This window comes from Scyliorhinus torazame, chromosome 22, assembly GCF_047496885.1.
Source record: "Scyliorhinus torazame isolate Kashiwa2021f chromosome 22, sScyTor2.1, whole genome shotgun sequence".
Taxonomy (NCBI): Eukaryota; Metazoa; Chordata; class Chondrichthyes; order Carcharhiniformes; family Scyliorhinidae; genus Scyliorhinus; species Scyliorhinus torazame.
The window spans coordinates 108765887-108790115 of NC_092728.1; the positions used below are offsets into that span (position 1 = coordinate 108765887).

General features: G+C 52.3%; 1 protein-coding gene across 1 annotated transcript in view; it reads left to right on the top strand.

Annotated features, from left to right (window-relative positions):
• adamts13 (ADAM metallopeptidase with thrombospondin type 1 motif, 13) overlaps positions 1-24229 on the top strand; it is a 124809-nt gene that overhangs the window by 55967 nt on the left and 44613 nt on the right. Inside the window, exons 20-22 of the mRNA XM_072488911.1 lie at positions 2826-2955; positions 12518-12697; positions 17220-17424. Coding sequence (XP_072345012.1) covers positions 2826-2955; positions 12518-12697; positions 17220-17424 — 515 coding nt within the window. The remainder of the gene's footprint in view (positions 1-2825; positions 2956-12517; positions 12698-17219; positions 17425-24229) is intronic.

Genomic DNA, 24229 nt, shown 5'->3' on the forward strand with positions numbered 1-24229 from the left:
CGTGTACAGTAATCACCGTTTGCATGTCATTAGCGGGCCCGACCCGGTATTCTCCGGGGGCCTCCACGAGTCTCCGCCTCCGATAGGCCGAGTTCCTGACGGCGAGGATCCCGAGCGCTTTTATAAATCATGAAACCGGCGTGGTGGCTGCTCAGGGAGAGGGGGGGGGGAGTGCTCAACATCCCATAGTTTCCTGACAGTTGTGCCGATAGCCAGGGGGGGCTTCTGCCAGGGCCGGGGGCAGTAGTGGGGGGTGGCCAGGAGGTGGACTGTGGGGTGGACGGGCATGGAACACCATTGCCGTGGCCGGCAAGGCAGCCCTGCAGCTGCGCACGCTGCTAACAGCCCACTGTGAACTCAGGGCCACGGGTCGTTTAGGTGTCCCCCCAGGCACACCCCCCCCACTGCGTGCCTTCTGGCCCCAGCCGACCCGTCAGCGGTATGGGCGCGCTCCAGCACAACCAGTGCCACCTTGTTGGCTGGGGTGAGTGTGTGTGGGGAGTGTAATGTGTGTGTGCGGCTGGGATGAGGGTGTGTGGGGAGTGTAATGTGTGTGTGTGGCTGGGATGAGTGTGTGTGGGGAGTGTAATGTGTGTGCGGCTGGGATGAGTGTGTGTGGGGAGTGTAATGTGTGTGCGGCTTGGATGAGTGTGTGTGGGGAGTGTAATGTGTATGTGCGGCTGGGATGAGTGTGTGTGGGGAGTGTAATGTGTGCGCGGCTGGGATGAGTGTGTGTGGGGAGTGTAATGTGTGTGCGGCTGGGATGAGTGTGTGTGGGGCGTGTAATGTGTGTGTGCGGCTGGGATGAGTGTGTGTGGGGAGTGTAATGTGTGTGTGCGGCTGGGATGAGGGTGTGTGGGGAGTGTAATGTGTGTGTGTGGCTGGGATGAGTGTGTGTGGGGAGTGTAATGTGTGTGCGGCTGGGATGAGTGTGTGTGGGGAGGGTAATGTGTGTGCGGCTGGGATGAGTGTGTGTGGGGAGTGTAATGTGTGTGTGCGGCTGGGATGAGTGTGTGTGGGGAGTGTAATGTGTGTGTGTGGCTGAGATGAGTGTGTGTGGGGAGTGTAATGTGTGTGTGCGGCTGGGATGAGTGTGTGTGGGGAGTGTGATGTGTGTGTGCGGCTGGGATGAGTGTGTGTGGGGAGTGTAATGTGTATGTGAGGCTGCAGCTTCTCAGCCTCCCGAGTGTCAATCATGGACACGGCCAATCCCGCACCGCTTCTCATTGGAATTGATGGTGTTCCACGTGGCGCCGGTGCGAACCCCTCCACAGTAACGGAATCGGACCAGGGGTGCCGCCAGTTTTTCTGTTGTGAAAGTCCACGGATTCTGTGTTGGCGTCAACACTAGTCTCTGACTGCCCCTCATCATTTTGTAGACCTCTATCAGGTCGCCCCTCAACCTCTGTTGTTCCAGTGAGAACAAACCGAGTTTATTCAACCGCTCGTCATAGCTAATGTTCTCCATACCAGGCAACATTCTGGTAAATCTCTTCTGCACCCTCTCTAAAGCCTCCACATCCTTCTGGTAGTGTGGCGACCAGAATTGAACACTATACTCCAAGTGTGGCCTAACTAAGGTTCTATACAGCTGCAACATGACTTGCCTATTCTTATACTCAATGCCCCGGCCAATGACGGCAAGCATGCCGTATGCCTTCTTGACTACCTTCCCCACCTGCGTTGCCACTTTCAGTGATCTGTGCATCTGTACACCCAGATCCCTCAGCCTATCAATATTCTTAAAGGTTCTGCCATTTACTGTATATTTCCCATCTATATTAAACCTTCCAAAATGCATTACCTCACATTTGTCCGGATTAAACTCCATCTGCCATCTCTCCGCCCAAGTCTCCAACCAATCTATATCCTATTGTATCCTCTGACAATCCTCATCGCTATCCGCAATTCCACCAACCTTTGTGTCATCTGCAAATTTACTAATCAGACCAGTTACATTTTCCTCCAAATCATTTATATATATATTACAAACAGCAAAGGTCCCAGCACTGATCCCTGCGGAACACCACAGCCCTCCATTCAGAAAAGCATCCTTCCACTGCTACCCTCTGTCTTCTATGACCGATTTAATCACCTGCTAATGCTCGTATTCCAAGAATTGTCTGGCATCTTTCAATCTGTCTATATATATATGTTTTTGGAACATACCTCTTCATTCACCTGAGGAAGGAGCAGCGCTCCGAAAGCTAGTGACATTGAAACAAACCTGTTGGACTTTAACCTGGTGTTGTAAAACTTCTTACTGTGCCCACCCCAGTCCAACGCCGGCAGCTCCACTTCTATGACCGAGACAGTTCTGTATCCATCTTACCAGCTCACCTCTGATCCCGTGTGACTTCACCTTCTGTACCAGTCTGCCATGAGGGACCTTGTCAAAGGCCTTACTGAAGTCCATGCAGACAAAATCCACCACCCTACCCTCATCAATCACCTTCGGCTCTTCCTCGAAAACACTATCAAGTGAATGAGACACGACCTCCCCTTCACAAAACCATGTTGCTTCTCGCAAATACGTCTACTTATTTCCAAGTGGGAGTAAACCTTGACTGAAAGATTATTTCCCGACCACTGATGTAAGGCTCACCGGCCGGGTTTCTCTACACAGCTGCTCCAGACCTACTGAGAGTGTCCAATATTTTCGATTCTTGAATAGTCACTGTTCAGCTGAGAAAGGGTGACTTGCTGTGCAAGTTATGTATTCACTGACTATTCAGCAGGCTACGGGTCATTCTCTGCAATTGCCACTTGATTGCCAGCCCTGTTGATCTGCGTGACTAAGGTTACTGTGTCTGATGTGTTTGCAGGAACTGTGAGGGTCCATTATGAATGTACTGAACGTGGCTCAGAGGAAGCAGTAAAACAGCAGTACTGTTTGCCATCAGCAAAACCTCCTGATAGGCTGGACCCCTGTAATATTGCACGGTGCCCTCCATGGTAAGGCCAAATGGCAAAATCTCCCAATGCAAAACATGTTTTCTTGGTTTTTTCCTTGTCAGTTCTGATGCTGATTCCTTTCATATGGGTTCCACCCTCACCGGCTCTCACTGGGGTACGGGTCCCACACACACTGACTCTCACTGGGGTACGGGTCCCACACACACTGACTCTCACTGGGGTACGGGTCCCACACACACTGACTCTCACTGGGGTACGGGTCCCACACACACTGACTCTCACTGGGGTACGGGTTCCACCCTCACCGGCTCTCACTGGGGTACGGGTCCCACACACACTGACTCTCACTGGGGTACGGGTCCCACACACACTGACTCTCACTGGGGTATGGGTCCCACACACACTGACTCTCACTGGGGTATGGGTCCCACACACACTGACTCTCACTGGGGTACGGGTCCCACACACACTGACTCTCACTGGGGTACGGGTCCCACACACACTGACTCTCACTGGGGTACGGGTCCCACACACACTGACTCTCACTGGGGTACGGGTCCCACACACACTGACTCTCACTGGGGTACGGGTTCCACACACACTGACTCTCACTGGGGTATGGGTCCCACACACACTGACTCTCACTGGGGTACGGGTCCCACACACACTGACTCTCACTGGGGTACGGGTCCCACACACACTGACTCTCACTGGGGTACGGGTCCAACACACACTGACTCTCACTGGGGTATGGGTTCCACCCTCACCGGCTCTCACTGGGGTACGGGTCCCACACAAACTGACTCTCACTGGGGTACGGGTTCCACACACACTGACTCTCACTGGGGTACGGGTTCCACACACACTGACTCTCACTGGGGTACGGGTTCCGCCCTCACCGGCTCTCACTGGGGTACGGGTCCCACACACACTGACTCTCACTGGGGTACGGGTCCCACACACACTGACTCTCACTGGGGTACGGGTTCCACACACACTGACTCTCACTGGGGTACGGGTTCCACCCTCACCGGCTCTCACTGGGGTACGGGTCCCACACACACTGACTCTCACTGGGGTACGGGTCCCACACACACTGACTCTCACTGGGGTACGGGTCCCACACACACTGACTCTCACTGGGGTACGGGTTCCACACACACTGACTCTCACTGGGGTACGGGTCCCACACACACTGACTCTCACTGGGGTACGGGTCCCACACACAAACTCTCACTGGGGTACGGGTTCCACACACAAACTCTCACTGGGGTACGGGTTCCACACACACTGACTCTCACTGTGGTACGGGTCCCACACACACTGACTCTCACTGGGGTACGGGTCCCACACACACTGACTCTCACTGGGGTACGGGTCCCACACACACTGACTCTCACTGGGGTACGGGTCCCACACACACTGACTCTCACTGGGGTACGGGTCCCACACACACACTGACTCTCAATGGGGTATGGGTCCCACACACACTGACTCTCACTGGGGTACGGGTCTCACACACACTGACTCTCACTGGGGTACGGGTTCCACACACACTGACTCTCACTGGGGTACGGGTTCCACACACACTGACTCTCACTGGGGTGTCGGTCCCACACACACTGACTCTCACTGGGGTACGGGTCCCACACACACTGACTCTCACTGGGGTACGGGTTCCACACACACTGACTCTCACTGGGGTACGGGTCCCACACACACTGACTCTCACTGGGGTACAGGTTCCACACACACTGAGTCTCACTGGGGTACGGGTTCCACACACACTGAATCTCACTGGGGTCCGGGTCCCACACACACTGACTCTCACTGGGGTACGGGTCCCACACACACTGACTCTCACTGGGGTACGGGTCCCACACACACTGACTCTCACTGGGGTAGGGGTCCCACACACACTGACTCTCACTGGGGTACGGGTCCCACACATACTGACTCTCACTGGGATACGGGTCCCACACAAACTGACTCTCACTGGGGTAAGGGTCGCACACACTCTGACACTCACTGGGGTACGGGTCCCACACATACTGACTCTCACTGGGATACGGGTCCCACACAAACTGACTCTCACTGGGGTAAGAGTCGCACACACTCTGACACTCACTGGGGTACGGGTCGCACACACACTGACACTCACTGGGGTACAGGTCCCACACACACTGACTCTCACTGGGGTATGGGTTCCACCCTCACTGACTCTCACTGGGGTACGGGTCCCACACACACTGACTCTCACTGGGGTACGGGTCCCACACACACTGACTCTCACTGGGGTACGGGTCCCACACACACTGACTCTCACTGGGGTACGGGTTCCACACAGACTGACTCTCACTGGGGTACGGGTCCCACACACACTGAGTCTCACTGGGGTAAGGGTCCCACACACACTGACTCTCACTGGGGTACGGGTTCCACACACACTGAGTCTCACTGGGGTACGGGTTCCACACACACTGAATCTCACTGGGGTACGGGTCCCACACACACTGACTCTCACTGGGGTACGGGTCCACACACACTGACTCTCACTGGGGTACGGGTCCCACACACACTGACTCTCACTGGGGTACGGGTCCCACACACACTGTCTATCACTGGGGTACGGGTCGCACACACACTGACACTCACTGGGGTACAGGTCCCACACACACTGACTCTCACTGGGGTACGGGTCCCACACACACTGACTCTCACTGGGATACGGGTCCCACACACACTGTCTATCACTGGGGTACGGGTCGCACACACACTGACACTCACTGGGGTACAGGTCCCACACACACTGACTCTCACTGGGATACGGGTCCCACACAAACTGACTCTCACTGGGGTAAGGGTCGCACACACTCTGACACTCACTGGGGTACGGGTCCCACACATACTGACTCTCACTGGGATACGGGTCCCACACAAACTGACTCTCACTGGGGTAAGAGTCGCACACACTCTGACACTCACTGGGGTACGGGTCGCACACACACTGACACTCACTGGGGTACAGGTCCCACACACACTGACTCTCACTGGGGTATGGGTTCCACCCTCACTGACTCTCACTGGGGTACGGGTCCCACACACACTGACTCTCACTGGGGTACGGGTCCCACACACACTGACTCTCACTGGGGTACGGGTCCCACACACACTGACTCTCACTGGGGTACGGGTTCCACACAGACTGACTCTCACTGGGGTACGGGTCCCACACACACTGAGTCTCACTGGGGTAAGGGTCCCACACACACTGACTCTCACTGGGGTACGGGTTCCACACACACTGAGTCTCACTGGGGTACGGGTTCCACACACACTGAATCTCACTGGGGTACGGGTCCCACACACACTGACTCTCACTGGGGTACGGGTCCACACACACTGACTCTCACTGGGGTACGGGTCCCACACACACTGACTCTCACTGGGGTACGGGTCCCACACACACTGTCTATCACTGGGGTACGGGTCGCACACACACTGACACTCACTGGGGTACAGGTCCCACACACACTGACTCTCACTGGGGTACGGGTCCCACACACACTGACTCTCACTGGGATACGGGTCCCACACACACTGTCTATCACTGGGGTACGGGTCGCACACACACTGACACTCACTGGGGTACAGGTCCCACACACACTGACTCTCACTGGGGTACGGGTCCCACACACACTAACTCTCACTGGGGTACAGGTTCCACACACACTGAGTCTCACTGGGGTACGGGTTCCACACACACTGAATCTCACTGGGGTCCGGGTCCCACACACACTGACTCTCACTGGGGTACGGGTCCCACACACACTGACTCTCACTGGGGTACGGGTCCCACACACACTGACTCTCACTGGGGTAGGGGTCCCACACACACTGACTCTCACTGGGGTACGGGTCCCACACATACTGACTCTCACTGGGATACGGGTCCCACACAAACTGACTCTCACTGGGGTAAGGGTCGCACACACTCTGACACTCACTGGGGTACGGGTCCCACACATACTGACTCTCACTGGGATACGGGTCCCACACAAACTGACTCTCACTGGGGTAAGAGTCGCACACACTCTGACACTCACTGGGGTACGGGTCGCACACACACTGACACTCACTGGGGTACAGGTCCCACACACACTGACTCTCACTGGGGTATGGGTTCCACCCTCACTGACTCTCACTGGGGTACGGGTCCCACACACACTGACTCTCACTGGGGTACGGGTCCCACACACACTGACTCTCACTGGGGTACGGGTCCCACACACACTGACTCTCACTGGGGTACGGGTTCCACACAGACTGACTCTCACTGGGGTACGGGTCCCACACACACTGAGTCTCACTGGGGTAAGGGTCCCACACACACTGACTCTCACTGGGGTACGGGTTCCACACACACTGAGTCTCACTGGGGTACGGGTTCCACACACACTGAATCTCACTGGGGTACGGGTCCCACACACACTGACTCTCACTGGGGTACGGGTCCACACACACTGACTCTCACTGGGGTACGGGTCCCACACACACTGACTCTCACTGGGGTACGGGTCCCACACACACTGTCTATCACTGGGGTACGGGTCGCACACACACTGACACTCACTGGGGTACAGGTCCCACACACACTGACTCTCACTGGGGTACGGGTCCCACACACACTGACTCTCACTGGGATACGGGTCCCACACACACTGTCTATCACTGGGGTACGGGTCGCACACACACTGACACTCACTGGGGTACAGGTCCCACACACACTGACTCTCACTGGGGTACGGGTCCCACACACACTAACTCTCACTGGGGTACGGGTACCACACACACTGACTCTCACTGGGGTACGGGTCCCACACACACTGACTCTCACTGGGGTATGGGTCCTACACACACTGACTCTCACTGGGGTACGGGTTCCACACACTGACTCTCACAGGGGTACGGCTCCCACACACACTGACTCTCACTGGGGTATGGGTCCCACACACACTGACTCTCACTGGGGTACGGGTCCCACACACACTGACTCTCACTGGGGTACGGGTTCCACACACACTGAATCTCACTGGGGTACGGGTTCCACCCTCATTGACTCTCACTGGGGTACGGGTCCCACACAAACTGACTCTCACTTGGGTACGGGTCCCACACACACTGACTCTCACTGGGGTATGGGTCCCACACACACTGACTCTCACTGGGGTACAGGTCCCACACACACTGACTCTCACTGGGGTACGGGTCCCACACACACTGACTCTCACTGGGGTACGGGCCCCACGCACTCTGACTCTCTCTGGGGTACGGGTCCCACACACACTGACTCTCAGTGGGGTACGGGTCCCACACAAACTGACTCTCACTGGGGTAAGGGTCGCACACACTCTGACACTCACTGGGGTACGGGTCCCACACACACTAACTCTCACTGGTGTACGGGTCCCACACACACTGACTCTCACTGGGGTACGGGTTCCACACAGACTGACTCTCACTGGGGTACGGGTTCCACACACACTGAGTCTCACTGGGGTAAGGGTCCCACACACACTGACTCTCACTGGGGTACGGGTTCCACACACACTGAGTCTCACTGGGGTACGGGTTCCACACACACTGAATCTCACTGGGGTACGGGTCCCACACACACTGACTCTCACTGGGGTACGGGTCCACACACACTGACTCTCACTGGGGTACGGGTCCCACACACACTGTCTATCACTGGGGTACGGGTCGCACACACACTGACACTCACTGGGGTACAGGTCCCACACACACTGACTCTCACTGGGGTACGGGTCCCACACACACTGACTCTCACTGGGATACGGGTCCCACACACACTGTCTATCACTGGGGTACGGGTCGCACACACACTAACTCTCACTGGGGTACGGGTACCACACACACTGACTCTCACTGGGTACGGGTCCCACACACACTGACTCTCAGTGGGGTATGGGTCCTACACACACTGACTCTCACTGGGGTACGGGTTCCACACACTGACTCTCACAGGGGTACGGCTCCCACACACACTGACTCTCACTGGGGTATGGGTCCCACACACACTGACTCTCACTGGGGTACGGGTCCCACACACACTGACTCTCACTGGGTTACGGGTTCCACACACACTGAATCTCACTGGGGTACGGGTTCCACCCTCATTGACTCTCACTGGGGTACGGGTCCCACACAAACTGACTCTCACTTGGGTACGGGTCCCACACACACTGACTCTCACTGGGGTACAGGTCCCACACACACTGACTCTCACTGGGGTACGGGTCCCACACACACTGACTCTCACTGGGGTACGGGCCCCACGCACTCTGACTCTCTCTGGGGTACGGGTCCCACACACACTGACTCTCACTGGGGTACGGGTCCCACACACACTGACTCTCACTGGGGTCCGGGTCCCACACACACTGACTCTCACTGGGGTACGGGTCCCACACACACTGACTCTCTCTGGTGTTATGGGCCAGTGTTTAAAAAATCCAAAGTGTATTATGGAGTTCACCTGATCGATAACCTGTTGTTGAATTTGGCTGGGATGAGCACATGAGCCTTCCCTTGAGGTGTGATTCAACAGTCTTCGCGACACTTCAATCAAAATATGCTTTATTCTAATAACTTAGTTAAAATTTATATAAACACACAGCAAGGATTTTTATCAATTACAAACATAAAGACACCCCACAGCTACAGTAATCTATGTATAACACTTAATGAATTCCTCCTTAACTGTTCCAATTCAAAAACAAAATCCCATAAACCAAAAACCCTATTTCAAGGGCATGGCCCAGCACTCTCATTACTTCGAATTTACAGTGCAGATGGAGGCCATTCGGCCCATCGAGTCTGCACCGGCTCTTGGAAAGAGCACCCTACCCAAGGTCCACACCTCCACCCTATCCCCATAACCCAGTAACCCCACCCAACAATAAGGGCAATTTTGGACACTCAGGGCAATTTATCATGGCCAATCCACCTAACCTGCACATCTTTGGACTGTGGGAGGAAACCGGAGCACCCGGAGGAAACCCACGCAGACACGGGGAGGATGTGCAGACTCCGCACAGACAGTGACCCAAGCCGGAATCGAACCTGGGACCCTGGAACTGTGAAGCAATTGTGCTATTCACAATGCTACCGTGCTGCCCCACTCTCCATTCTCACTTGAATGAAACTGGCTTTTCCTGAGATTCTGACAATGTCTCACCAGGAGGTTTAAACCCTTCTGGAAAGCAAACTATATCTAAATCCACCACCAAGGTGATTTTATCTCAAACCGATAGTTAAAATAAAACTAGAGAGAGACAGGCCGAAACACATCTTTCTTCTATCTGAGTCCACAGCAGTCAAATGTCAAAGCAAAACCAAAAACAGCTCACAGAGCCACAGCCCAGCTCCACCCACATAATGACATAACTGAAGCCATGTGATAAGGGGCACTCACATGACACCTCATCCAAGAAAAAAAAATAAACCATCAACTTCAAAGATGGTTTCATTTTTCATCTTTTCACTTGCCCATTCCTAACATTTGATAATACATTTTAAAACATTAAAAGAGACAAACGTTTATAATAATACAGTCCATTTTAGTTCTTTGTTTTCCACCATCGAAACTGCTTCCATCACATTTGTGACAAAGCATCGGCTATCACGTTTTCTCGTCCTGCCACATGTATAAGTTGTAAATTAAATAGCTGTAATAATAAACTCCATCAAAACAGTCTGGCATTTTATTCCTGAATCTCTCCAAAAACGTCAATGGATTATGATCAGTATATGTAATTGTTTCAGACGAATTGCTGGTAACATAACTGTTAAAATGTTGCAAAGCCAGCACCAAGCTCAAAGTCTCCTTTTCATTCTTCGAGTTCTTCCTCTGGTGATCATTTAATTCTTTGGAAAAATATCCAATAGAGTTGCCTTCTTGCAAGAGCGCAGCACCTACACCCACATCACTCGCATCGATAGCCACCTTGACTGGTTTTGTAATTTGGTGCGGCCAACACAGGCGCAGTGGTTAACGCAGCCTCCAGGCAGTCAAATGCCTGTTGACACTCTGCCATCCACTGAAATTTGCTACGCTTCTTCAGCAAGTCCGTCAGTGGAGCCGCCACGCTGCTGAAATTCGGCACACATTTATGGTAAAGATCACTCATGCCAAGAAATCTCATTATTTCCCTTCGCGTCGAGGGTATTGGAAACTTCCCAATAACTTTTGATTTCACATCCCGTGGGATCATTTGTCCATGTCCAATTGTATGGCCAAGGAATGGCCAAACTCACTTTTGGCTAGGTTTAATCACCAAACCCGCCTCCTTAAGTCGATCGAATAACTCCATCAGATGTTTTAAATATTCTTTCCATGTCTGACTAAAAATCACTAGATCGTCTATGCAGATGCACAATTGGGTAATCCTGAAATCAATTTGTTAGTTAACCGTTGAAATATAGCTGGGGTGTTTTTCATGCCAAATGGTATAACTTTGAATTGGTATATACCATTTGGATAAAGGTATCAGCTAGTAACCTTTTAAGTAAATCCATTTTGGAGATAAAAGCTGATTGTCCCAGATTCTCAATGCAGTCCTCGAACTGTGGGATAGGATAAGAATCTGTTCGTGTAACTGCATTAACCTTTCTCTAATCCACACACAATCGTTAGGTACTGTCTAGTTTCAGTACCATCACTATGGGTGAGCTCCATTGGCTGCAACTCACTTCAATTATGCAATTTTTAAGCATACTTTCAATTTCTTTTTGAACCTGTGACAATTTTAAAGGGTTAAGTCTATATGGATGTTGTTTAATTGGAACAGCATTTCCCACATGTACATCACGTATAACCATTTTAGTACTTCCCACCATACCTCCACAAACATGCCCTTTTGATATTAATAACTCTGTCAGGTCAGTTCGTTTTTCCTCTGGAAGGTAACTCAATAATTTATCCCAATTTTTAAGAACGTTTTCCAATTTAATTTGAGGAATGTCAAATTCAGAGTCATCTGGATTTGGTTCTTCACTTTGAGTTTGAATCACTAAAACCTCCTTTAGGATTTTGTGGCCATAACAGGATTTGTGCCATGGTGAATGGGCCCAGTAAATCCCACCGGTTAACTCTGTTACTCTAAGGCGGCACAGTGGCTAGCACTGCTTCCTCACAGCACCAAGGACTAGCCCTGGGTCACTGTCCGTGTGGAGTTTGCACATTCTCCCCGTGTCTGCGTGGGTCTCACCCCCACAACCCAAAGATGTGCAGAGTAGGTGGATTGGCCGCGCTAAATTGCCTCTTAATTGGAAAAAAAATAATTGGGCACTCTAAATTTATTAAAGAAGGGAAAAAAACTGTTTCTCTCTGCACATATGCTGCTGCTGGACCGACTGATTATTTCTGATACTTTATGTTCTTATTTCTGGTTCAACATTTCTGCCAACTTGGGTATGCTGTGTGGCCCCTGAACTTTCTAATGAGCAATGAACCCCTTCGACAGACCCAGTGTACAGACCAGTGACTTCCCCCTGTTCTCACCCCATGTCTGTGCAGGTGGGAGGTGGGCGAGTTTGGGGAGTGCAATGTGTCCTGTGGTGGAGGTCAGCGAGAAAGGGCCATTCACTGCCTGAAGCAAGAGGCACTCGAGAAGCAACGGACCCCTGAGGCTGACTGTGCTGACATTCCCAGACCCGAGTCAGTGGAACTGTGTAATAACCAACCTTGCCCTGTCAGGTATGTGCTTCACACTGGGAGTAGAGGGGCGTTGGAAGTGGCCAAGAGTACTTTGTGATTCATAAATTTTTCACGAAGAAGAATGCACCAGTTTATTCACCGTGCGCTGATCCTGGCCCTGGTACAGTTTGATCCCTGGATGCTGCCAGGCACGGTGTCAGATGGAGTGGGAACAGAGTGTTACAGGCAGAGTTATCGGAAAGCTGTGCAGAATGCAGTCAGTGACACGGGCAGCTGCAGGTTTTATATTTTTATAAAGATATTTTCATTCCCCTTTTTCACATTTTCATCAAAATTTACAACAGCAGATAATCAACAAAACAACAAATACAATATTAATAATCTTTAATGTCACAAGTAGGCTTACATTAACACTGCAATGAAGTTACTGTGAATATCCCCCAGTCGCCACATTCCGGCACCTGTTCGGGTACACGGAGGGAGAATTCAGAATGTCCAATTCACCTAACAGCACATCTCTGGACTGTGGGAGGAAACCGGAGCACCCGGAGGAAACCCACGCAGACACGGGGAGAACGTGCAGACTCCGCACAGACAGTGACCCAAGCCGGAAATCGAACCTGGGACCCTGGAGCTGTGAAGCAACAGTGCTAACCACTGTGTTACTGTGTCGGCCAGATGAATGGCAATCCCCTAGCCAACAATCCCCTTATCCCACCCACCCTCAAACAGCTCCCAACATTTTGGATCCAAAACAATGCAAAAGAATCATCAATAATTTTTATACAATCCAAACCCCCCCCCCCCAACCCTACCCCCCCCCCCCTTATGTTTGATGTCATGAAAATACATGATGAACAAGGCCCATGAGTTGTAGAATCCTTCCATCCTCCCCCTCAACTCGAACATTACTTTCTCGAGTGTTAGGAACTCCAGCAGATCCCCCCCCCCGCTCCGCCACGCCAAGGCACAGGGCGGGGAAGCCGACCTCCACCCGCCTTCAACAGAATCCGCCTTTGGGCGATCAGCGAGGCGAAGGCTAAGACATCTGCCTCCGCACCCACTTCCAACCCCGGCTGACCCGACATCCCGAATATGGCTTCCAGGGGACCCAGTTCGAGTCTCCCGTGCACCACCTATGAGATTACCCTGAAGACCTCCCTCCAATACCCCTCCAGGTTTGGACAAGATCAAAACATATGAACGTGATTTGCGGGCCACCCTCCCACTCTGTTCACAAACATCCTCCAACTCCTCAAAAAGTCGGCTCAACCTCACCCTTGTCAGGTGCGCCCTATACACCACCTTCAACTGTATCAGCCCCAACCTCGCACACAAAGTTGAGGCATTCACCCTCCAGAGCACCTCACACCATGACCCCTCCTCAATATCCTCTCCCAACTCTTCCTCCCACTTTGCCTTAATCCTCTCCAGCGATACCTTGGGCGGGATTCTCTGACCCCCCCCCCGCCGGGTCGGAGAATCGCCGGGGGCTGGCGTGAATCCCGCCCCCGCCGGTTGCCGAATTCTCCGGCACCGGATATTCGGCGGGGGTGGGAATTGCGCCGCGCCAATTGGCGGCAGCCCCGCCGGCGATTCTCCGGCCCGTGATGGGCCAAAGTCCCGTGCATGCGCCGCACGGCAAAGTCATTTCTGCGCCAGCTGGCGGGGCGGAAATCAGTCCGGCGCGGGCCTAGCCCCTCAAGATGCAGAGAATTCCGCGCCTTTGGTGCGGCGCGATGCCGGACTGATTTGCGCCGTTTTTGGCGCCGGTCGGCGGATATTGCCTCGATTGCGGAGACTCCAGCCCCTTATCTTCCCCCAGAATCAATCCCCTCATCAATATCTCTTCCAACGGTGTGATAGCCGGCACAATCGGAAAGATCTGTACCTCCCCACCCCCGTTCCTCCAACTTCCCAACCGGCCTCCCAGAAACAAATCCTTTATTACCCTAACTCCCCTCTCCGAAAATTTCCATCCCACCTTCCTTGCTCAAATCTGTGATTCCCTCGACCCGGCCCACAACCGAAAATGCTGCGACAACTGCCTCCAGATTTTCAGTGTTGCCGCGACTACCGGACTCCGAGTATTTCCCCGGGTCATGGGAGAGGCGCTGTTGCTAACGCCCTGCAGTTGGAAGTTTTAGACAGAGTCAGGTAGCATTACCTATGGGTCAGGAGATTTACTGCAAGGGTTAGATGGGTAGTTTTGAGGATGTTAGGCCGGAGGGAAAATACCAACCCCGGGAGCAGTTGGATGGGGTGGAGCTTTGAACCTTCCCCACCTCCCAGCTATCACCACAAGTCCTCATTTATTTGTATTCCTGTAGTGAAGCAAGATGAGGAAGGACATTGTAGTAGGAGCTTTACTCTGTATCTAACCCTGTGCTGTACCTGTCCTGGGAGTGTTTGATGGGGACGGTGTAGAGGGAGCTTTACTCTGTATCTAACCCCGTGCTGTACCTGTCCTGGGAGTGTTTGATGGGGTCAGTGGAGAGGGAGCTTTACTCTGTATCTAACCCCGTGCTGTACCTGTCCTGGGAGTGTTTGATGGGGACAGTGTAGAGGGAGCTTTACTCTGTATCTAACCCCGTGCTGTACCTGTCCTGGGAGTGTTTGATGGGGTCAGTGGAGAGGGAGCTTTACTCTGTATCTAACCCCGTGCTGTACCTGTCCTGGGAGTGTTTGATGGGGACAGTGTCGAGGGAGCTTTATTCTGTATCTAACCCCGTGCTGTACCTGTCCTGGGAGTGTTTGATGGGGACAGTGTAGAGGGAGCTTTACTCTGTATCTAACCCCATGCTGTACCTGTCCTGGGAGTGTTTGATGGGGACAGTGTAGAGGGAGCTTTACTCTGTATCTAACCCCGTGCTGTACCTGTCCTGGGAGTGTTTGATGGGGACAGTGTCGAGGGAGCTTTATTCTGTATCTAACCCCATGCTGTACCTGTCCTGGGAGTGTTTGATGGGGACAGTGTTGAGGGAGCTTTACTCTGTATCTCACCCTGTGCTGTACCTGTCCTGGGAGTGTTTGATGGGGACAGTGTAGAAGGAGTTTTACTCTGTATCTAACCCCGTGCTGTACCTGTCCTGGGAGTGTTTGATGGGGACAGTGTAGAAGGAGTTTTACTCTGTATCTAACCCCGTGCTGTACCTGTCCTGGGAGTGTTTGATGGGGACAGTGTAGAGGGAACTTTGCTCTGTGTCTAACCCCTTACTGTACATGTCCTGGGAGTGTTTGATGAGGACAGTGTACAGAGAACATAGAACATTACAGCGCAGTACAGGCCCTTCGGCCTTCGATGTTGTGCCGACCTGTGAAACCACTCTAAAGCCCATCTACACTATTCCCTTATCGTCCATATGTCTATCCAATGACCATTTGAATACCCTTAGTGTTGGCGAGTCCACTACTGTTGCAGGCAGGGCATTCCACACCCTTACTACTCTCTGAGTAAAGAACCTACCTCTGACGTCTGTCTTATATCTATCACCCCTCAATTTAAAGCTATGTCCCCTCGTGCTAGACATCAACATCCGAGGAAAAAGGCTCTCACTGCCCACCCTATCCAATCCTCTGATCATCTTGTATGCCTCAATTAAGTCACCTCTTACCTTCTTCTCTCTAACGAAAATAGCCTCAAGTCCCTCAGCCTTTCCTCATAAGATCTTCCCTCCATACCAGGCAACATCCTGGTAAATCTCCTCTGCACCCTTTCCAATGCTTCAGAGGGAGCTTTACTCTGTATCTAACCCTGTGCTGTACCTGTTCTGGGAGTGTTTGATGGGGACACTGTGGAGGGAGCTTTACTCTGTATCTAACCCTGTGCTGTATCTGTTCTGGGAGTGTTTGATGGGGACAGTGTAGAGGGAGCTTTACTCTGTATCTAACCCCGTGCTGTACCTGTTCTGGGAGTGTTTGATGGGGACAGTGTAGAGGGAGCTTTACTCTGTATCTAACCCCGTGCTGTACCTGTTCTGGGAGTGTTTGATGGGGACAGTGTAGAGGGAGCTTTACTCTGTATCTAACCCCGTGCTGTACCTGTTCTGGGAGTGTTTGATGGGGACAGTGTAGAGGGAGCTTTACTCTGTATCTAACCCCGTGCTGTACCTGTCCTGGGAGTGTTTGATGGGGACAGTGTAGAGGGAGCTTTACTCTGTATCTAACCACGTGCTGTACCTGTCCTGGGAGTGTTTGATGGGGACAGTGTAGAGGGAGCTTTACTCTGTATCTAACCCCGTGCTGTACCTGTCCTGGGAGTGTTTGATGGGGACAATGTAGGGGGAGCTTTACTCTGTAATTAACCCCGTGCTGTACCTGTCCTGGGAGTGTTTGATGGGGACAGTGTGGAGTCATTGGGTTCAAATACGGAGCGGGAACCCTGGCTGAATTTCCTCTCCTTAATCTAGGCTGCTGAGGTTCTGTACTGCACCAGATACTGTCACTGCTCAAAGCTCCAGAAGGCCCTGGCTTCACTATTTGGTGTAGCAGTCTGTTTCGGGGATTTATCAGGCAGTTCAATGCACCTGCTAAACCTGTACTTCCCATCTGTTGATTTCAGGTGGACAGTTTCGAAGTGGGGTGTCTGTTCCACTTCCTGTGGAGTTGGAATTGCCGAGAGGTCAGTTACCTGTGTCCAGTTCATTAATGGGATAGAGAGAGAAGCGAATGTGACACTGTGTCCAGCAACAACCCAGCCCCTGGGGGTTATCCCATGTAATCGGAGCATCTGTCCCTTCCAACTGGATCAAAAGCCCTGGTCAGAGGTAAATGGATTCTTCAAGCTCGCATCTCTTAGTTTTAGTCTGTGGAAGGGATTATGTGCGTGCGGCATGAGCCTGTGAGTGTGTTAGTGTGCATGTGTGCGTGTTTGTGAGCCTGTTAATGTGTTAGTGTGCATGTGTGTGTGTGCATGAGCCTGTGTGCTAGTGTGTGAGTGCACAAGCACATCTATGTGCTGTCATGATATTCAGGTGAACATCACAGCACATACATACATACATAATGATGGACAGATCAACGGACCAATCAACACACACAACACGACAGCCAATCACAGACAAGAGCATACACAGTACAAAACAGGGAACACAACACTTCCTGGGCACTCGAGCAGGAGAGAGCTCAGGGCACAGACCACATTACAGCCAGTCAGACATTTACCATGTGCTGAGTACCAGAGTTTACTATGTTAATAGTTGATTGAAGTAAAACTGCGTTGTACCATTCGCAACCGTGTTGGTTTGTCTGTGTATCAGATTACCCAACACATCATGATACCAGGAGTGATTTGCTACCTACCCACAAACCTGCCATCCTGCGCCATGGACACCGTCAACACACCGCAGCCGTTGCAAGTCGCTGGGAACCTCGGCGTCAATTGGAAGCTGTTCAAACAGCGCTTCCAGCTCTTTCTGGAAGCCAACGAAAAAGAGAGCGCCTCCGACACCAGAAAGATCGCCATCCTCCTCACCACCGCAGGTCAACACGCCATCCATGTCTGCAACTCCCTGGTGTTCGCGGAAGGCCAAATCCAAATACAAGACGGTCCTTCTCAAGCTCGACCAACACTTCAACGTCGAGGTCAACGAGAGCTTCGAGAGATATGTCTTCCAGCAGCGCCTGCAAGGTAAGGATGAGCCCTTTCAGTCATTCCTTACGCATCTCCGAATCCTCGCGCAGTCCAGCGGTTACGACACCACCTCCGACTCCATGATTCGGGACCAGATCGTTTTGGGGTCACCTCGGGCACCCTACGCCAGCAGCTCTTAAAAATAAAAGGCCTCACCTTAGCCTCCGCAATCGAAGCCTGTGTCCTGCACGAAAACGCGACTAGCCGCTATGCCCAGTTTCAGGCGACCGAATCGACGCGGCAGGGGTCCTACGCGGCCGGATCGGTGAGCCAGGTGCCCCACAAGGCCGAACGGGTCCAGGCGATCGGGTTCCTCCCGGCCCGCGGCCCGGACGACGTCAGCCATTTCGCGCGCTTTCCGAGGCCTCCCGCGCTTGTGCGCGCCAAAACCTACGGCAACACTGAGGGACGTGATGCGAAGGCGCGCCCGACGCAAGACCGAACTACGCATGCGCAGTGGCGCAACGAATGCCATGACGTCACGACGTGCGGAAACTGTGGCGCTGCACATTTAAAGCGGCAATGTCCCACAAGAACCCGCAATGCCTACGCTGTGGCAAGGTGGGCCACTACGCTGCTTACTGTCGAGCAGCTCAACCTGTCAATCTTCCACAACTCCGACAACCTCGCAGGGACGTGCGGACCAGTCAGCCTCCCCATTACGAATCATTCCCAGACAGCATCCAGACTGGTGACACAGATGACCGAGACGCCTTCCGTGTTGCGGTCATTGATGGGAACCGCGGTAACACGATCAATCCGTGTGATGAATGGTGTGCCACCCTGACGGTCAACCGATCGCCGATAACTTTCTGCCTGGACACTGGCGCCTCCGCCAACCTCATAGCATGGTCAGCCTTCTATGCCATGAAGGTCAGACCACCAATTCGGCCGTCCCGGTGCAGGATGGTCGACTACAACGGGAACATTATCCTGGCTATGGGATCCTGCCAGCTCCAGGTGACACACAACACACACACGGCCACACTCTCATTCGAGATAGTCGGCTCATCGAAGGACTCCCTGCTAGGCGCACAGGTATGTAAGGCTCTCCACCTCGTGCAACGAGTCCACTCTCTCTCTCCAGACGGCACGTCTGACTTCCCGGATGCAGAGTTCAACGCACAGCTCCAATCGCTCCTCGCCCACAACCAGGAGGCATTCGAGGGCATGGGAACACTGCCATACACCTACAGAATTGGGCTCAAACCAGACGTCACCCTGGTCATTCACGCACCTCGCAGAGTCCCTGCGCCACTCAAAGACCGTCTCAAGCAGCAGCTGCAGGATCTCCAGGACCAAGGGGTCCTATCCAGGGTCACGGAGCCCACGCCGTGGGTCAGCTCCATGGTGTGTGTCAAGAAGCCCTCCGGCGAGCTCCGGATCTGTATTGACCCAAAAGACCTCAAAACAATATTATGAAGGAACATTACCCCATACCCAAACAGGAAGAGATCACAAGTGAAATGGCCCAGGTGAACGTATTTACGAAACTGGATGCCTCTAAGGGTTTTAGCAGATCCAACTCGATCCGTCCAGCCGAAAGCTGTGCACCTTCAACACCCCTTTCGGCAGGTTCTGCTACAACCGAATGCCATTTGGCATCATCTCGGCATCCGAGGTCTTTCATAGGATCATGGAGCAGATGATGGAAGGCATCGAAGGGGTGCGCGTCTATGTGGACGACATCATCATCTGGTCCACCACACCACAGGAGCACATCAGTCGTCTCCAGCGCGTCTTTGCACGCATACGTGAAAACGGCCTGTGCCTCAACCGAGCCAAGTGTTCTTTCGGCCAAACCGAGCTGAAGTTCCTGGGGGACCACATTTCCCGGTCAGGGGTCCGTCCGGATGCAGACAAGGTGAGCGCCATTACAGCCATGCCGCAGCCGGCAGACAAGAAAACAGTGCTGCGCTTCCTAGGCATGGTCAACTTCCTGGGGAAGTTAATTCCCAACCTTGCCTCCCACACGACGGCTCTGCGCCACCTCGTCAAAAGGTCCACGGAGTTCCAGTGGCAGCAGACACACCAGCAGGAATGGGAGGAGCTCAAACTCAAGCTCACCACAGCCCCGGTATTGGCGTTTTTTGACACGTCTCGTGCCACTAAAATCTCGACTGATGCCAGCCAGTCCGGTATTGGGGCAGTGCTCCTGCAGCGGGATGACACTGCGTCATGGGCCCCGGTCGCCTATGCATCGCGGGCCATGACCCCCACAGAGCAGCGCTATGCACAGATCGAAAAAGAGTGCCTGGGCTTGCTAACCGGTTTAGACAAGTTCCATGACTATGTGTATGGTCTTCCCCGGTTCACTGTTGAAACTGACCACCACCCCCTGGTCAGCATCATAAACAAGGACCTGAACGAGATGACCCCTCGCCTCCAGCGCATCCTACTTAAACTTAGGAGGTATGACATGTTGCTCTTTTTAAGCCTTAGTTTATTAGCTCTGATTATGTCACCTTTGCTCACGAGTCGCCAGGTATCTCTCTGATACCGCCACGTGGTTCAAGCTCGAGTTATGATTAATAAGTCAGCACACCGCTTAGCAAGATTGAAATCAACGGTCATTTATTATGTGCAGCAATCAATACTTACACAATAATCCTACTCTCTATATCAAAACCTACCACTACTGGCCAATACTTAACTTTAGGAGATGGCCCACCAGGTCAGGGAAACGAATGGTTTATCGAATTGGATCTGGCCTGCGGGATTCAAAAGGCTGATACGGGTCGATGGCTAGGAATCTCTATCGGGTGGCGATCGCTGGAGTCAAACTTACAGTTTCTGGTCGATGTTCTTGCGAAGGTTGTGAGCAGGCGAAGAAGGGAGAGAGAGAGAGATCTGAACTTGGCCCCTCACTTTATAGGGCCCAGGGGCTTCCCACCTCTCGGGGCAGCCCTTGACCCTGAGTCCCAAGTGATTGGACTTGTTCCCAATCACTGGATTCGATATGCTCCAATAATGGGTCGATTCCTCGATCGGGGGGTGGTCGTTCACCTGTCTTTGTTTCGGCCACTGCAGGAGCGGACAGGTCTGGCCCGGCATTCAATTGCTAATATGTTGCAATTGTTCCCGGGGATAGCCGATTTAACTGTGGATGTCTGGGTTGATGTGCTGCTAATGGTCGCAGGGCCGACTTCCCCAGAGCCGAATACGCTATTCTGTCTGCAGCTGTCCGTTTGTGTCCTGTTGGCTGCTTTTCCCATCAGCCTTTTCGGTTAGCTATTTTCAATCGGGTTTTGGCCAAATTAATAGGGAATCAGCCATTTTAGGTGGCTACAGACATCCAACTGGTCTACACCCCAGGGAAGGACCTTATCATTGCGGATGCCCTATCCAGAGCAGTGAGCACGCCGCCAGATTCGGAGGGGTTTGTATGTCAGGTCGAGGCGCAGGTGGCCTTCACATCGACAAATCTGTCAGCAGACGACTCCAGTCTGGCCCGTATTCGCCGAGAGACTGCGGCCGACCCCTTTCTACAACGTGTGATGCGCCACATGACGGGAGGGTGGCTCAAAGGGCAGTGCCCGCAGTTCTACAATGTCTGAGACGACCTGGCCGTCATTGATGGTGTCCTTCTGAAGCTGGACCGGATTGTGATTCCGCACAGCATGCACAAGCTGGTTCTCGACCAACTACACGAATGCCACCTGGGGGTCGAGAAGTGCAGACGGAGGGCCTGAGAGGCGGTATACTAGCCGGGCATCAGTGATGACATTGCCAATATGGTGCTCAACTGCCCAACCTGCCAAAGGTTTCAGCCAGCGCAACCTCCTGAAACGCTTCTGCCCCATGAGCTGGTGACGTCCCCCTGGGCGAAGGTGGGTGTGGACCTCTTTCACGCGCTCGGCAGGGACTATGTCATCGTCGTTGACTACTTCGCCATTTGCACCAGTATATGCAGTCCATACAAGAGTATACTGTCCCTAACTGACTTACACAAGTGTATACTGTCAGTGACTCACTTATACAAGTGTATACAGTCCCTGACACACTTATACAAGTGTATACAATCCCTGACTCACTTATACAAGTGTATACAATCCCTGACTCACTTATACAAGTGTATACTGTCACTGACTCACTTACACAAGTCTATGCAGTCCATACAAGTGTATACTGTCCCTGACTCACTTATACAAGTGTATACTGTCCCTGACTCTCTGATACAAGTGTATACAGTCCCTGACTCACTTATATAAGTGTATACAGTCCCTGACTCACTTTTACAAATGTACACAATCACTGACTCACTTATCCCAGTGTATACAATCCATGCCTCACTTATACAAGTGTATACAATCCAGGACTCACTTATACAAGTGTATACTGTCCCTGACTCACTTATACAAGTGTATACTGTCCCTGACTATCTTATACAAATATATACACCCTGACTCACTTATACAAATGTGTACAATCCCTGACTCACGTTTACAAATGTATACAGTCCCTGACTCACTGATACAAGTGTATACAATCCCTGACTCACTTATACATGTGTATACTGTCCCTGACTCATTTATGCAAGTGTATACTGTCCCTGACTCACTTATGCAAGTGTATACTGTCCCTGACTCACTTATACAAGTGTATACTGTCCCTGACTCACTTATACAAGTGTATCCTGTCCCTGACTCACTTACACAAGTGTATACAGTCCCTGACTCACTTACACAAGTGTATACTGTCCCTGACTCACTTATACAAGTGTATACCATCCCTGACTCACTGATACAAGTGTATACTGTCCCTGACTCACTTATACAAGTGTATACTGTCCCTGACTCACTTATACAAGTATATACTGTCCCTGACTCACTTACACAAGTGTATACAGTCCCTGACTCACTTACACAAGTGTATACTGTCCCTGACTCACTTATACAAGTGTATACCATCCCTGACTCACTGATACAAGTGTATACAGTCCCTGACTCACTTATACAAATGTATACTGTCCCTGACTCACTGATACAAGTGTATACAGTCCCTGACTCACTTGTAAAAATGGCTACCGTCCCTGACTCATTTAATATCAACTATCTTCAATAATATTTACACTAAAGCATTGAAAGACAGGGCACAATTCTGCGGAAAGGTTGCTCAGTGTGGTAGCGAGCGGGAAATGCTGCGAGCTTCCCAGCGCTTGGCCCAGCGAGGCCGGCAACCCAATTCAACGTTAATTGGTCCACTTAATGGGGCCTCACAGGCTTTTTTGTGCAAATGCGGGTTCGCCAGATGATTTGTTGTTTGTGAGGAGACTGGAGGAGCCGGGTTTGTGAAGAGACTGGAGGAGCCGGGTTTGTGAAGAGCGGAGAGTCGGGTTTGTGAAGAGAGTGGAGGAGTCGGGTTTGTGAAGAGACTGGAGGAGCCGGGTTTGTGAAGAGACTGGAGGAGCCGGGTGTGTGAAGAGACTGGAGGAGTCTGGTTTGTGAAGAGCGGGGAGTCGGGTTTGTGAAGAGACTGGAGGAGTCGGGTTTGTGAAGAGACTGGATGGAGGAGCCAGGTTTGTGAAGAGACTGAAGGAGCCGGGTTTGTGAGGAGACTGGAGGAGTTGGGTTTGTGAAGAGACTGGATGGAGGAGCCAGGTTTGTGAAGAGACTGAAGGAGCCGGGTTTGTGAGGAGACTGGAGGAGTTGGGTTTGTGAAGAGACTGGAGGAGTCGGGTTTGTGAAGAGACTGGAGGAGCCGGGTTTGTGAAGAGACTGGATGGAGGAGCCAGGTTTGTGAAGAGACTGAAGGAGCCGGGTTTGTGAAGAGACTGGATGGAGGAGCCAGGTTTGTGAAGAGACTGAAGGAGCCGGGTTTGTGAGGAGACTGGAGGAGTTGGGTTTGTGAAGAGACTGGAGGAGTCGGGTTTGTGAAGAGACTGGAGGAGCCGGGTTTGTGAAGAGACTGGAGGATTCAGGTTTGTGAAGATGCTGGAG